Source organism: Ischnura elegans, chromosome 7, assembly GCF_921293095.1.
Source record: "Ischnura elegans chromosome 7, ioIscEleg1.1, whole genome shotgun sequence".
Lineage (NCBI taxonomy): Eukaryota > Metazoa > Arthropoda > Insecta > Odonata > Coenagrionidae > Ischnura > Ischnura elegans.
The window spans coordinates 96,434,933-96,450,514 of NC_060252.1; the positions used below are offsets into that span (position 1 = coordinate 96,434,933).

Sequence of the window (15,582 nt, forward strand, 5' to 3'; positions counted from 1 at the left end):
GATAAGAGACAATTAAACTCAAGGTAGCACCTTAAATAATATTAACCAATTTATTGTCATACGTACTCCACATTTTAAACCATACAAAGAAGATTTGTCGTCCAACTTACCGCAAGTTTATAATATGATCTTCGTGATTGCCTCTGTTCAGGTAGACGGCTCCGGGGAATAGCAGGAAGCAGGTCAAGAGGATGATCAACACCTCAATTGACCTTTTACCCCTGTCAACGAAGTCCCCGTTGAACACGTAAGGGTTCTCGGCTGAGGGCAGGCCATTCTAAAACCAATTAAACGAACATATTACTCAAATGTTGTGGATTATAAAGATATTATCGATTATTTTATACCAAATTAATGGCCAACAGAATATGAGCCGGTCCCCCTATTCACATGCATGGCAATAAATAAGTACGCTTTACACTATCATCTTAATAACACGTTGTCAACCATAGATATAGTGATTTAAGGTAGGATTTGAATTCCAACACAGAAATTAATGCTTAAAATGTAAATGGTCATGCATTTTGCATCTCATGTTCTTTTCTGTGAAGTTTAATGATCAGGAAAACGGTCTACATTGTGCGTGTAGCACCCATTTATTTGTCCCCATTGTGCCGTAAAATATCTGGTCCGTATTATGTAACAAATGAACTCAGTAAATTCAAATAATTTAACAAGTGAAATTCAAATCGGATGTTTGAATTGAGCTGTCAACATGTGAGTTTTTAATGATTATCTATCTGTGTGGTATATGTACGTGTAGTAAAGTAATCAGCCAGAAATACATTGTGTAATTCTACCTACTTCTTTGAAGCCACAGAAGGCCGGTAGCCAGGAATGTCGACTTTTGAACTGAATCTAGGCTTTCAAGAGTTTCTTTTTTAATATTTCTTCTTTAAATTTCCTTTTATCAATGTAATCAATCAACGATTCTTTTCATTGTTTTCCCAACGACTCCAAATCTCTTCGTGATGATATTGTGTTCTTTGCCTAATAATTATAATAACTGAATGAATATAGCAGGAATACAGATAAATACTGCCGGTGGAGTACCAATAAATATAGCAGTTATATAGTGAATACGTACTGAAATAATGCCAAAAACTATAGGAAAAATACTCCTGGATAATATTCTTGAGACTAAGTAGGAGTACTCTTTAAACACAATCAACACGGAGTGCTGATAAATGCCGTAGGACTTCTGTTGAAGTTAACCACGAGGCGTTGGTTTTTTCTGCAAATGCACTATTCATCTAAACTTTATTTATGCGTAAATACACAAACAAGAGTAATGATATTAAAATTCAGTGTCACCATCAAAATTCTAAAAATGCGTTATAATATATTAAAATCTGCTCAAATCAAGTTTACCCATCGGTTAAAGTTCTCCTCCACTCCAACAAAACCTTTCACGCGGTCCATAAACTCTTTAAGGGTAAGTGAATTGTAAAAACCAAGTCTATGAAAATTAATTTTTAGATAGACGCTGGAAAAGTATACTCTTACTGAAATTCCTAAAGATGCAAGCACTTATGAAGACAATGCTTTATCTTCTCATTTATTTTTTTGCACTTAACCCTTTATAACCCAGAGCTACTTTCGTGATATTTCAAATTTCAAGATTTTTCATAGTGAAAACTTGAAAATTTTTCAATCAATCATAATTATCGTGGCAGCTGAATATTTCGTCATTACAATTAACAACACAAAATAATGCGTAGTTTACTTTTTTCCTAAATAGAGCATATAAGATATACATTTTTGATGTTGCTTAGTTAGAAGCAACATTGGGTCATAATGGGTTAAAAGCTTACTCAAAATCTTACGCAAACATCGAAGAATAAAATCGATCGGACGTGAAGCAGGATAAAAAAATCTCTGCCTGTAAAACACAAATAGACCTTTTGCGATACCTCTCCGAAATGATATCCCAAAACCCGTTTAATCTCGCGACAGCGAAGGCATTGCCTCATCACGAAAGTTGTCACAGCAAGACAGGGTTTGAACCATGGGAGAGTGATTAGGACCTCGATCAGAGGGCGTAAATTTCATTTGTACCCGAGAGATTGAAGTGAGATTGGCGGAAAATGAGGTCTATGACACCATGAATCGAGTCAGACACCACTTTCGTCCGCTTGCGAGATAAGAGCTTACCTCATGAGCCCATTAAGCTGAACATTGAGCCTGAATCTAACGATTCCGCATTTTGATGGGAAATTATCATATGATTACAAGTTCCGTATTGCAGCTTCAGATCTCTATAAAAATCAATAGAGATATGAAATACTCTCAACTTATCCTCGAAATGATGGACGCATGATGATATTTTTATCGTAGGCATACTGCAAATGTGCCTCAAAAATCATTAATTTTTTTGCAAATTTGATTAAAAAATGTATGACTGAGTTACGTTATAACCTAACAAGTACTATGTTTCGATTAACACATAGGGGTCATACTTCTGTTCGGCAGTTAATTGCTATCTTACTTAATGGCTTATCTGACAGGTTTCACATAACAATCAGAGTAGCGATTGTCGCAATACTATAAAATGAATATTGACTTATCCAGATTGAAAAAACTTCCATAGGAGCTAATTGAAAAATTGGAAATAACAACATTTTGGCGATTAAGACTCAATAATTTAACAGTACGTGAAAACCTGCTTCCTTAAGTATGTACCTAATGGGATTAATACCAAATATAGTGACTGAGAATGACATCACATCCATTTTTATACCTGTTTCCCACATAATGAGAAAAATGGTCTGAAATACAGAGCCTGTCAGTAAAATTGGATTGCTAACCATGAAAATTTACAAATTTTGTAAATATTTATAAAAGCGTTTTGGTAATCAATAAAACTTCGTCATATTTGAAATTCCACCACACCTTCATATCTTTAGGCGGTTCTATCAGCTTTTACATGAATGGTAACAGAACTATTTGCCGGCCTCGGTGGCGTAGGGGTAACGTTCTCGCCTGCCAAACAAGAGGTCGCGGGTTCGAGTCCCGCCTGGGTAGGTTTCCCCGGTCCAGTGCATGGTCATTTGTGTACGTTTACTTACATTTGTTACGTACGTTACATTTGTTGAACACCCCGGTGTAAAATGGCCAATAAGAGGTGGTTTGAGAATAAAATAAAAAAATAAAAATAAAACTATAGGGCAATGCCTTATATTTTGCGCACCGACCTCGGGATCAATAATGTAAAGTACAATAAAATAAATAAACTTACTTAGCCTCGTTATGAGTTTATGAAATAACCCATTCGTCGAAGGCATTTGTGCTGATTATTAGCTAACCAAGAATTTCCTCACTCTTGGTTTGTGGGCGAGGAATATTCGTACTTATCCTGTGGGGTATGCTATCACTCACACTGGTGTGTCGACGGATGGACTAAATTGCACAGACTATCTTTGGGACGTGAAAGGGATGTTTATCACTTCAACCATCAAAATAGTCGGTAATTTCAAACGAACCGTTGTAAACAACCCTTCAAAAATGCTTTTGAATAATCGATTGCGGAATGCCAAGGGGCCGTAACTCGGTTTAGAGCAGCTATTTTTTTTTAACGGACAGGTTCGATAAGGCTTATAACCCGAGTTCGGCATTGAATACTTAAATGCTTATTTTTATAACACCTTACGTCATGAATATTTAGAATATTTTACCAACTGCTACAAAAATATGAGTTTACCAGTAGCTGTGAAATAAACTACAATTATGACCATTGAAATCGCAATGGCTTCGGTGAGAGCAAAAGGTAATATTGCGATATGTCACTCTGATGCACTCTTGACACATGGTTGTAGTAGATCGTCAGGATAGTTCAAAATAAATAACAGGGAACCGTTGCATTCATCTATCTGTATACGCTGGAGGTATGAAATCTGAAGAAAGTTCAGTTGTATTAAACAGCTGTAAATTAAAAAGCTAAAGAAAAACAATCGATTACGAATGATTATCTCTACTTGTTTATTTGAGACCACTTTAACCGAGTATAATATCATTAAATAATTGATAAAGAACAACATATAATGAGATTTCCACGAATATAAACTGAATGATTCATTTTAATGGAATTACAATCTTCATCATTGATTTACAGAATAGGTAATGACCTACTATTATTGTATAGCGCGCCATTTTGTCATATGTATGTAAGGCATGCAGGCAATAATTTTTGCTACCTTAACAACTACAATATAAGAGTACCTATTGATGATAAAAAATTGCATTTTATGATTTACTAAACTTTTTTCTCAAGGCAACTCACCGACTGGTCATCGGAATCGCTTTACCATGAACACCATAAAATAGAGTATAAATTTACTCATTGTGTAGCAGAAAAAATACAGCAGAAAATGAATCATATTCTCATTCAGAAATAAGATCTTAAGGTTGGTGGATGCATAAATACCATCTTAAATGAATGCTATTACGTCTTAAATAAACTAGCCATTTTAATTTCCGTAGTGATGTGGTCATAAGCCACTATAAATGTGAGGTTCTGCAAGTGGAAGCAACTGACATGCATTAAATATTTGAAATTACTTTCATAATTTAAACAACGGAGGGTTACTGGAAGTCCACTCCGATAAAATGACCCTTAAATAAGTTCCTCCCTTGTTAATGGATCCACGCCATGTTTGTTTGCTCGAGGGCAACAGAATTATTGATGAGATCTTATGCAAGCGGAAACGCGCAAGAAAGCAATTAAGAGACTTTTGAGGAGTCACAGAAGAAGAAAAACCTTTGAGACATTTTAAAGAGAAAAAGGACCTCTCTAGAGAGAAATATCATTAATTTCTTTCGAGCGGGGCCACTACGCTGGTTATGGAAGAGATTAATGGGAGGAGTGGATGGATTTTTTGGCTAGCAGTAAAAATGAGAAGGAAGGGGGATATCTGAAGGAACAATCAAATAGTGGACGGAGGAAGAGGTCTTATAATTGTTTTAAGGAAATAAAAATGCTAGTTTGTATCCTAATGAAGACACCAGACCGGTGTTTTGGTACAATCAGGGTATTATCTAACCAATTAGATGCGGATACATAGTGAGAAATACACCGAATGCATTTTTTCCACAATTTCATATTTATTAGTGGCCGACCGTTTCAATGCTCAAACCACCACTTTCAACGCGTGGGACAAAAAGTCAGGGTAACGCATAGGAAAGCGTTTTATTGCGCCCTTAAGGATACTGTGCTGCCAAGGTAATAAAATCGGGAAACCACTTGGTGGGAAAATACACCAACCCAGACAGAAGTGGTGAACAATGGAAAGGGATCATCTCATTTACATTACACCAATGATAATTATTTTAGCATAATTCATAATTTAAAAAAAATTATTTTAATTACAAGTTCTCATCTCTTACAAAACAATGTAGCATTACAGTATTTTCACCTGAAAAATGATAAATAACCACATGCATAGTAAATGATTTATTTTCATAATTAATCCTAGATTTATAATGTTTTTCTTTCAAATCTTGATTAGTGAATTTTGTAAAACTAACGTTTTGTAAATATGCTAGAACTATCTAGAACTTACTTATGTCAATATTGTAAATTAACATAAGTAAGTTCAATTCATAGTTCAAAAGCAATTCCAATTCCAATCAAAGTATGTTCAAGTATTTATTTTTCCTCAAAAATTCTGAATTCAATTAAGTTGTGGATGTGAAAGTGTTTTCCTATATACCCCCCTGTTCAACTAATATCCAGCATAATTGTACACATTTACATAAACAGAGGAAAATAAATACTCATGCTATGGCCATAACAACTCTTTTATGAGGTTTATTCTTTATTATCCTGAGAAAGTAAGCTTCTATTCAAGCACTTGGAGCAATTTAAGAAAGAAATTCACGATAAAAATCCAAACGACTCCGTTTTCCTGGCCATGAATCTTTAACAGCGATTAGAAAGTGCAGTTTTACAATCCAAGTTACTATGTTTTCTGAGACGCTGTTGACGCAAATGGGAAATAATATTTTTTCTTGGGCCATCGTACGAAAGAACCTCAAGCCGTGAAGTCATGCAGTTTGCCTTTATGCCCGCGACGCTTAATCGATCAGAGTTTCCATAGACATACTAACGGAAAAGAAGATTAAATAAAGATTAGATATCACATTTATCATCGTTTACGCTGAAGAAGCAATGATTTAGTTCCAGGTTCAAGTCTCTCACAAGAGACATTCCTAGCATTTCAATCCAAACTCAATTCCAACTTACGCCATGCAACACCAGTAAGTTGAGCGCATACTCAAACGGTTAAGCTGGGAATTCGAAATGATATTGCACGCTACCTATCGCATGATGAAGAGGCTAAAAACTTTTGTAAAATTTTAGGTTTTCCCGGATTATAGATTGATGAAAAATTTCTCGGGATTCCCACCGGGTGTGGTATTGGGTTAATTATCCCAAAGTTTCAATGGCTGAGTCTGCCATCGTCTTCAGGGGTTTATTCTTAATGGTACTTTTTTACGGTATTTATTTATTTATTCATATCCCTGGTTGCCGTTATTGTTGTGCGCGGTTGCTGCGATTAATTATGGCATTCCAGGCACTGCTCAGTTGGAAGCCTTTATCTCGGTTTAAGCTCTTCTCCTCAAGGCTAATAGAAATTGCCTCCTTTACAATTTTATCCCAATAGTTATTAGTGCGGCACAAAACCTTCGTGTTTTTGAAGTCCATCTTATTACCTCGGTCACAGGATGGACTTAAAAAATACGAAGGTTTAATATGACCGAGGTAATAGGATGGACTTCAAACTTTCCAACTGAGTAGTGCCTGGAATGCCATAATTAATCGCAACATGCGCACACAACAATAACGGCAACCAGGGATCATCATCATCACTGGTCAACAATCCTAGGATTGGTTTAACGCAGCTCTCCACTCAGTTCTCCTATCAGCTAATCTTTTCACACCTACGTATTTCTTCTCTTTCACATCTCTCTTTACTTGTTCCATATATTTTGTTCGGGGCCTTCCTTTTCCATTCTTGCCTTCCACTTGTCCTTCGACGATTGTCTGCATCAGGCCATCATGTCTCAAGATGTGGCCTATAAGGTTGTTCCGTCTTCTTATTAAGGTTTTCATGAGGCTTCTCTTCTCTCCTACCCTTCTTAGGACTTCCTCGTTACTAACTCGGTCGATCCATTTGATTTTCATCATTCTTCTGTAGCACCACATTTCAAAGGCCTCAATCCTTGCTTTCTCCGCTGCGGTCATTGTCCATGCCTCACTTCCGTATTGGAGCATACTCTAGATATGAATAAATAAATAAGTACCGTAAAAAAGTACCATTAAGAGTTAACCCCTGAAGACGATGGCAGACTCAGCCATTGAAACGTTGGGAGAATTAACCCAATACCACACCCGGTGGGAATCCCGAGAAATTTTTCATCAGATTAAAAACTATCTATTTTTTTCACATTCTTAATTTAATCACCTTGCTAGCTTCGAACGGTAAGAACATCATTTTTAGCGGCTTATAGTTGCGTATCCCGTTTTCATAGCCATTGTCACAACCATTCTTTATTACCAAAGGGTCATTCGAAGCTAAAGTAAGAGCCCATCCATTAATACCTCCATCACCATCGGGTAAAAAGGCAAACCTATCGCCATTCCGAGTGTTCGAGCGTTACAATCCTCACCGATATAGAAATAATTTTAGCACTGATATAAAAGTTATCTGTAGGGATTACAAAAAACTAGAACAGGTCACACTTATAGAAGTGTGTTACGTTAAATTGTAAATGCAATTATCGCATCTAAGAGCATAAAAGGTCATTTCTGTGCTGAAACAAGTCCAAGTTTGCCAAACACCTGTCAAAACGAGGTCATTAATTTGGCGATTTTTAGTTTCCATATGCTAAAAATCACAGGAAGGGGGTGCTAAAATTGACTCATCACGACCTTATATTCCTTCAATTACTATTAATCCATTGTAAAGGATGGCAAATTACGTTGTACCAATAAATTAGTAGCTATTTCATACTCCCACACCGCCCCACGCACCTTCCTCGAATATAACCTGACCTTGAATCCCTTCGGTTACGTACTTCCGTAGCACTTCACGCAGTTGTTGACTTCTCCTCTCGCTTTATCGTCAGGAAATTCCATCTAGTCACATCCGCCAACTCTGGTTATATTCATGAGATGCCGGGAGACAGCGGAGGGAGTATGAGGCGATCTGTTATGGGACGCGGGGGTTTATGGATTGGGTCAATTGGGGTTACTGCGAACGAGCAAAACAAGCGGAGGAAGCAGTGTTTTACAAAAGGTTTTGTATGCGAGAGAGGGATATGGTGAGCGATGGAAGGACGGAAGACACGTCAGCTTAGATTAATAGCCCGAGAGAAAGAAGCGAGCCGAACAGGAAATTTATCTGGACTAAGAGAGAGAATAAACGGGGAAACGGAAAAGGGACCATGCATTTTATTGGCCCTTTTGGAAACCTGCCAAGGAAGTTGGAGGTGGGGATAAAGAAAAAGAATAGGTGCCGCGCAGAAATGAAGGTTAGAATCCTATCACGCCGAACAGATGGGATATTAATCAGAGGCAGGAAGAAAAAGAACAGCAAAGACCGAACGGATCACATGCATCTTTTGGGGAGCAGGCTTTTGATAATCCTGATTACACGCACAGAATACCGTGCGAACGGTTTTTTTTATTTTCTCCACGTGAGAATTCACAGAAAAAAATCGGGTAAGAAATGATAGAGCACGCGAATATCACAAACTTATTATTTACAAATTCTGCTAAAATGAAATCTCTCACATATCCGACGAATACCTTGTTCAATACAACAGAAGTCGCATTACACAAGGAAGCTGCTGATTTAAAACCAAAATTTATGCCTAACCCTTGGAATGAAGTTGAGCAGAAGGTAATATAAAGTAGGAAATACCCTTTTATTGACAAGATGCTCTATAATGCTTCATCTAAGCCTCAGGAGAAGTAAAGTAGAAAAAAATCGTTTACGAAAATCACGCTTTATTCCAAAAAATGCTGTCATTTTCTATTATATCCGAAAAACCTACCTGTCAAAGACTGCCAATATGACCTCCAAATAAAATTTCACTCATCTGCTACGAGCAAATATGTAACAATTCCTGTACATGAAGTTAATGTAAAAAAGATACAGCCAGACTGCTGCCCACCAAAAAGGCGCTGAAGAAACAGGAAAACTACCCAAACTTTTACCCAGCAGACCTGGTGATATCGCAAAATTTGTAGGTATACACACCTAACTTACACCTAAAAATATCATCAACAGGTGTTGATTATTACGCTACACTCGTAAGTGCGAACAGTGACGACAAAGAGCAAAGAGATTAAAAGTCGATTAATTTGAACTGTAGCAGGCGTCGAAGTAGGCTGCTATCAATGAAGATTCAATGGAATGGTTTGGACGATGTTTATTGATTTGTGTACGATTCCACACTGAACTGCCGGCCGAAAGGCCGCAGAATTTATTCGATTTGCCCACTTCCAGAATGTTCTATCTTACTTTTCTTGAATATTAAAGAAACTTCTAGAAGGGAAGTCACGAAGGCCAGAAAAATTAAATAATAAGACTTTCCGACTCGGAGATTCGAACCCGGGCCGCCCTCGCTACCGCGCTACCGCTGGGCTATCTGGACTGTTGGAAGGAAGCGATGACGGAGCGCGCTTTAACTTGCCTCCGGACAAGCGGTGTGGCGGCGAGACAGGAGGTGCGGCCGCCACAGAACTATTAGGGATGTCAAAGCAGTTCAATTTAGAGTGGATTGGAAATCGATGGCTATTGTGATACCCAAAGCAAAGAATCTCTTTTATATCTGTATAGGCAAAGAATGTAGTACATGCCAGTCTTTTGGATTCACTACTTGAGACGGATTAATGGTAAGACAAAATTTAGTTTTCCATCGCAGAAAACATGGAGAAATGAAAATATTTCCATTTACCCGAATGTATATCTTTTATTAGTCGTCGGTTTTAAAGGCTGGTTTGTACTGCTCGTTGCTAAGCTTTATGGAAACATATTGTCTAGCTGATTTACTTTCTTGTTTGCTTTTCGTGGATGTTTCCCTCATTTGTCTCCCCGACAGGTGGAAAGAATCCTTGTTCTCGACAGGTTGTATGTTATTAACCTCCAGTTGTAAAACGTTACGCCACAGTGCAAGAATCTAAAAGTTTTATACTGTCGACTACAGAATTACCTAAAATTAGGCAATACGAGGTGTGTGAGAAAATTCATGAGACTGGTAGTATTGGGGGCGATCTGGCAACGTTGTGTCCACCGGCTTCTGATAGACCGATTTGTTCATCTCGTCCACCTCCTCATCGCGAGTTTCAACTCCATACATCAAACACATTATTTTTGACAGCACCATAAGTGAAGTTGCGTTTTTGCTGCGTGTTACAAAAATGGAGCATCAGAATTTAGAGCAACGCTGTGCGATAAAGTATTGTGTTAAGCTTGGTGAATCCGTGAGTGGGACTTTTGAAAAGTTGAAAAAGGCCTATGGGAAACATAAGTGGTAAAGAACACAAGTTTTTCGCTGGTACAAGTCATTTTTAAAGGTCGAAAACACGTTGAAGATGAACTTCGCTCAGGAAGATCTTCAACTTCAAAAACTAACGAAAATGTTAAAAGTGTGAGGACTCTTTTGAGCTCAGACCGTCGTTAAACATTAACGTAACATAAATCTTCCAATACTTGTAAGCCCAGCATTACATCGAAACGCAGTACCATGTAATGACCACAGTCATACCTTGTGCAGCACAATGAGGAGGTCGTCCAGTTTGCCGTGGATGTCCCCGCAGATGGTCACTTGGCGGGAGAGGGCCGTGGACGCCTGGTTGAGGTTGGGCAGCACTTTGAGCCGCGCCGTCGCCTCGCGGACGATTGAAGCCACGTAGCGAGGGTGCAGTGGATACACCTGTCATCCATGGAAAAGCAGCGAAAATTGAATTAATAAAGACTCTCAGGAATAAAATATAAAGAAAATTTAGCTTGGCACTGAAGAATGAAGGAAACACTAACAACATGTTATGAGGAAAGTTATATCTATGCTGTATTTCTTGACAACTATTTTCTTTAGTTAATGTCGGGGATGAGTTACGGAGGTTTGGTCATTGGATAATAATAATTATCCGTCAACTTCCAAGGTTTCGCTCTTTCATCTGAGCATCCTTAGTACTAAGTACGTAGAACAAAAAAGGTGAATTTGTTTGAATTTATATTCGTTTCCTTTGTTTTTATGAATGGCGCGATTTTCAATTATTAAGATTTTGAATTGTTTGTTTATTGCACCGCTTTTTTCTCAGTGGCCAGGGGCTAACGAGTGGTCATTAATATTAGTTAGAAGAAGCAGTAGAAGTGATTGTATAGTGTATTAATTAGTTATCAAACATATTTTGTAAGTATAATAATAAATATAAAGTAGTTATAATTTTTCACTTCTACTGTTGTGACAGATGACTCCGTTATCGCAACAATTTGAAGCTTAAGCTAAATTTTAATTGAACTTAAACCTATCAAGGATGCTCCGCAATAGTGGAGCAAAATTTTAATGATAACAGTGGACGAAAAAATGTAATCTTAAGTCCAAAACTAAGTAGCTCATCCCTATCATTTGTAATAGAAACTTATTTCCCATGCACATTATCAATGGCAGAATGTAGTATCAATTGCATTAATGTCGCCCTTCCTTGCTACCAACATGAATTTTCAATCAACATGGCACTTGACTATGCAGAAAATAGATACACATACTCGCACAACAAAAATATACAAGTCTAATAGTGGAAAATAAGGAGTGAATAAAATAGATATAAGTGATATACATGACGGGAAGTCATATTTGGCTTTCACATAATTGAAGAATGTCCCACAAGTCGCTAAAAATTGCATATTTTGTGGAATAAGATGGGTAGATAATAATTCATGAGATGCAACAGAAATTTTTCACCCCCAATGATTCACCATGCAAAAAAGAATTTATTTAGTACTGGGGACACGTCTTTTGTGCACAAATATTTTAATGCTACTAAATTGTTCAACATCAAACGCTTCATACATATCCATCGGAAATAAAATCGAATGCTTTACGAACACACAAGCTTTATAATCAAGACGTGCAGGCCAAGTTCAAACATCAACTGCGGTATCCCATTCAAAGGAGTGAAAAAATTAAAGGTATACCGTGCATTGCTAAAATTGCATACAAAAAAAATGATAACATCGAAAGCAAAGCATCTTAAAATATTCATGCGACGATACAAGCGGAATATTGGAATTCAGTGAAAGAGAATACCTAATTCATGTAACAAGGACATGAAAACAAGTCAATTGACCCAGCAAAATGTTCGCAGTGTTTAAGAAAAAAATTTACGAAGGCTATAGAAAAATTGAGTATAGGTGTAACACTGACACTTTATAATACATCTAAAAGCCTTTACTTTCGCACTAAACAAAAATATTTATCAACTAGCCATTCTTTACACTGGTTTTGATAAATCGGAAAGTGAAATTATACTTATCTGAACGATAACATCACATAGGTTTCAAAACTTGGGTATAATGACATCCGATAAAATTTGCCTTTAATATAAATTATACAAAAAAAGGATAAAAAATGTGCATCGCACCAGGCAGCTTCAATAATTATAGCATACACAACCAGGTCCATTTTTGGTTGTGAAATAAACGCATTCGGAGTTGAATTACTCAAGCCAGACACGCAGTTGTGCTGACAAGGGGAGACCACGAAACTTGCTCCGCCTTTTTCAATGCCGTATTTTTTATGGCCTTCGGATTGGTGAACACATCCCTGAACTAGTATTTTGGCCTTAGTTTGGCTGTAAATAATTAATTTTCATGCGGCACTTTTCACAAGCCGCGTATAGTTCCATGATATCGCACATAGCAGATGGGTCAGGTAGGGTAGTGGTAGCATTTAAGGCTACCACCCAGGTGACCAGGGTTCGGGGCTTTGTGATGGCTGTATATATTGTTGTCTCCATTCTGATCATACGGTGTCAACTTTTTCATTAATTTAATTGCGAGCATGATGATAAAAAATAGTCTCATGTCTATGCTTGTCGCAATTAAAATTAATGATAAAGGCGGAGCAAGTTTCGTGGTCTCCCCTTGTGAGTTAAAAATCGCCTCTCTGGTTGGTGTGGATCAGTGGTTTCTCTGGTATGTATTATTTGACTGGTGTAATAAAAGCAGCTTAGTTCGCTTACTCAGATATAAAAGTGTTATTTTCATGGCCAAATAAAGAATTAACCATAAAAGAAATTGGTTAAAATGTTATTTACTCCTGGGAATACAAAATTTGAATGACTGTCGATTTACATGTTAGTCTATTTCCCTGACGTACTCTTTTCAAACAAGGAGGAAACCCCATTCGACCGCAATTCACCATTCCTGAAGATTCAAAAATTTCAACCATGTGAGTGTACCACGAGAAAATGGTTTGGAAACGGCAAAGAGGTTTCTAAGGCACACTCAGCTCGCATGGAACATAACGATGTTGTTAAATTCCCCTTGTTTCACACTAAATACCTACTTAAAGCTTATTGACAGGTGATTTAAATCATTATGAGAAGCATTAGTTCTCGAATACAATGCACCGTTATGGAAATGAATTGAACTATAATATTTTTTAATTGAACTATATATATTTTATATATTTGACAAAGTCGCTTTAAATAATTTTGAAGCAAAGTACTTTATACCGAAGCATATTTAATTCACCGACCTCGGCTCCTCGCCTGCCAAACTAACGGTCGCCAGTTCGAACCCCGCCTGGGTAGGTGACCCTTACCTATTTCTCCACGTGTAATTGCTTGCAACACATGTATTGCTTGTGATATTGGATGATATTTGTTGTAGCCCCCCGATATTAAGGTCAAAAAGTGCTGTTTTTGGGATGAGGGATATAAATAAATAATTTCCAAAATTACCTGAAATATTCAAAGATAAAAAGAGAAGGCAAAGTTAACTTCGTTTTGACATGCCTCCATACATACCTATATGAATCTTTAATGTATCATTCCATGGCCAAAATTCGTAAACCCTCTCACAAGTGGTCGCAAAACTCTGTTTATATTTGATATGCATTTATGCGTGGCCATTTCAAATGGCATTTTTGGAGAAAGCTGAAAATAACGCCACGAGTTTGCAAATAAAGGCTAGCACAGCCATTACATCGATGAATTATTCATGCTCATTGGTCTTTCTTTTGGGACTAACCCTCAGGTACGCCATTTTCCTTTGCATTTTGGCAAAAGTTATTTCATTTTTTTTTTTAATTTCTTTCCAATAAACAAAACGTGGAGTTTTTCTAGAAATATTCGACGGTTTAATGAACACTTATGACGTCCTTTAACGCAAAGGATGCACTGAAACATGCATTAAACGTACCGTCCTCAATCGAATAAAACACTGATCAGTTTTCAATTTAAAGTGCTATTAGTTTTTTGCCAATGTTGTTATATTTATTGCAAATATTAGTGATAAATGAAAATGAAAAACTTTGTGTATGTCCACAGTATTTATTATCGTACGACGCGTTTCAACGAATCACCTTCGCAATCATCAGGTACAAAATATAAAAGATATTTTATATGCTCCTTAGGCTTACAGAATTCATTCTATAACATTCTAGTTTAATTCTCAACAATTAAATTCATGAAATCGAAACTTGAAGCTTTTACGTGGTGGAAGGGCTCCATATTAATAACGAAAAACACTTTGTTACTTCACAAAATTCACAGAGTTTCTATTTTATTACCGGTTTCGGCTATTACACCATTTTCAAATACATACAATGTATGGTGGGGGGTATGTACATATATAGTGGTTGTTAATGTGAGGGTGGGGGAAAAGGTTTGGATTCAAGCTGGAATTGGTAATTCGTGGAAAATAAAAAGGAGGGGGAACACAGTTTGTCAGGTGGGTTGTTGGGTTGGGGGATTTTGGGAGGGTGATGAGTAATAAGGAAGAAGGATGGACGCCTTGGAAATTCTAGAAATACTCATAAATTGAAACCTTGTTAACGACATAACCTTTCCCAACCCATCCCCCTTATTAAGTAATAAAATAGAAACTGTGAATTTTGTGGAAGTAACAAAGTGTTTTTCATTATTAATTAAATTCATTTTTCAATAGGATTTGGCTATCGAAAATCAAAGTGTACAACTATATGTGATAAATGGAGTGTGCCATGAAAATTCCACCAGGGATTTGCGCTCACTTCCTTGATGTCGTTGATTCGACTGTATGACATCATTTGATTACATCATCAAAACATGTACGGATCACTAGAGATCAGGGGTAAAAATAAAACGAAAAAAACAAATATATTCCGGACTCCCACCTGTTTTTCAGGAAAAATGAAATTCTCTCATACACAAAAGGGGCGCGAAGGCGAATGCTAACGAATTCAGACATTTGCTAATGAGTATATGGAATTAAAGACTTCATTTTCTGAACCTTTTTGGGAAAAGAGAGGAATTGAAGGGGAGAAAAAAGCATTTTAACGAACTTCCGCACCACTTTCCATGCCGAA

The 15,582-nt window shown here is 37.1% G+C and overlaps 1 protein-coding gene across 1 annotated transcript in view; it reads right to left on the minus strand.

Moving 5' to 3' along the window:
• Positions 1-15,582, minus strand: part of LOC124163048 (serine/threonine-protein phosphatase rdgC) — a 473,289-nt gene that overhangs the window by 256,041 nt on the left and 201,666 nt on the right. The window contains exons 5-6 of the mRNA XM_046539832.1: positions 10,774-10,941; positions 111-277 (exon numbers count right to left, since the gene is read on the minus strand). Coding sequence (XP_046395788.1) covers positions 111-277; positions 10,774-10,941 — 335 coding nt within the window. The remainder of the gene's footprint in view (positions 1-110; positions 278-10,773; positions 10,942-15,582) is intronic.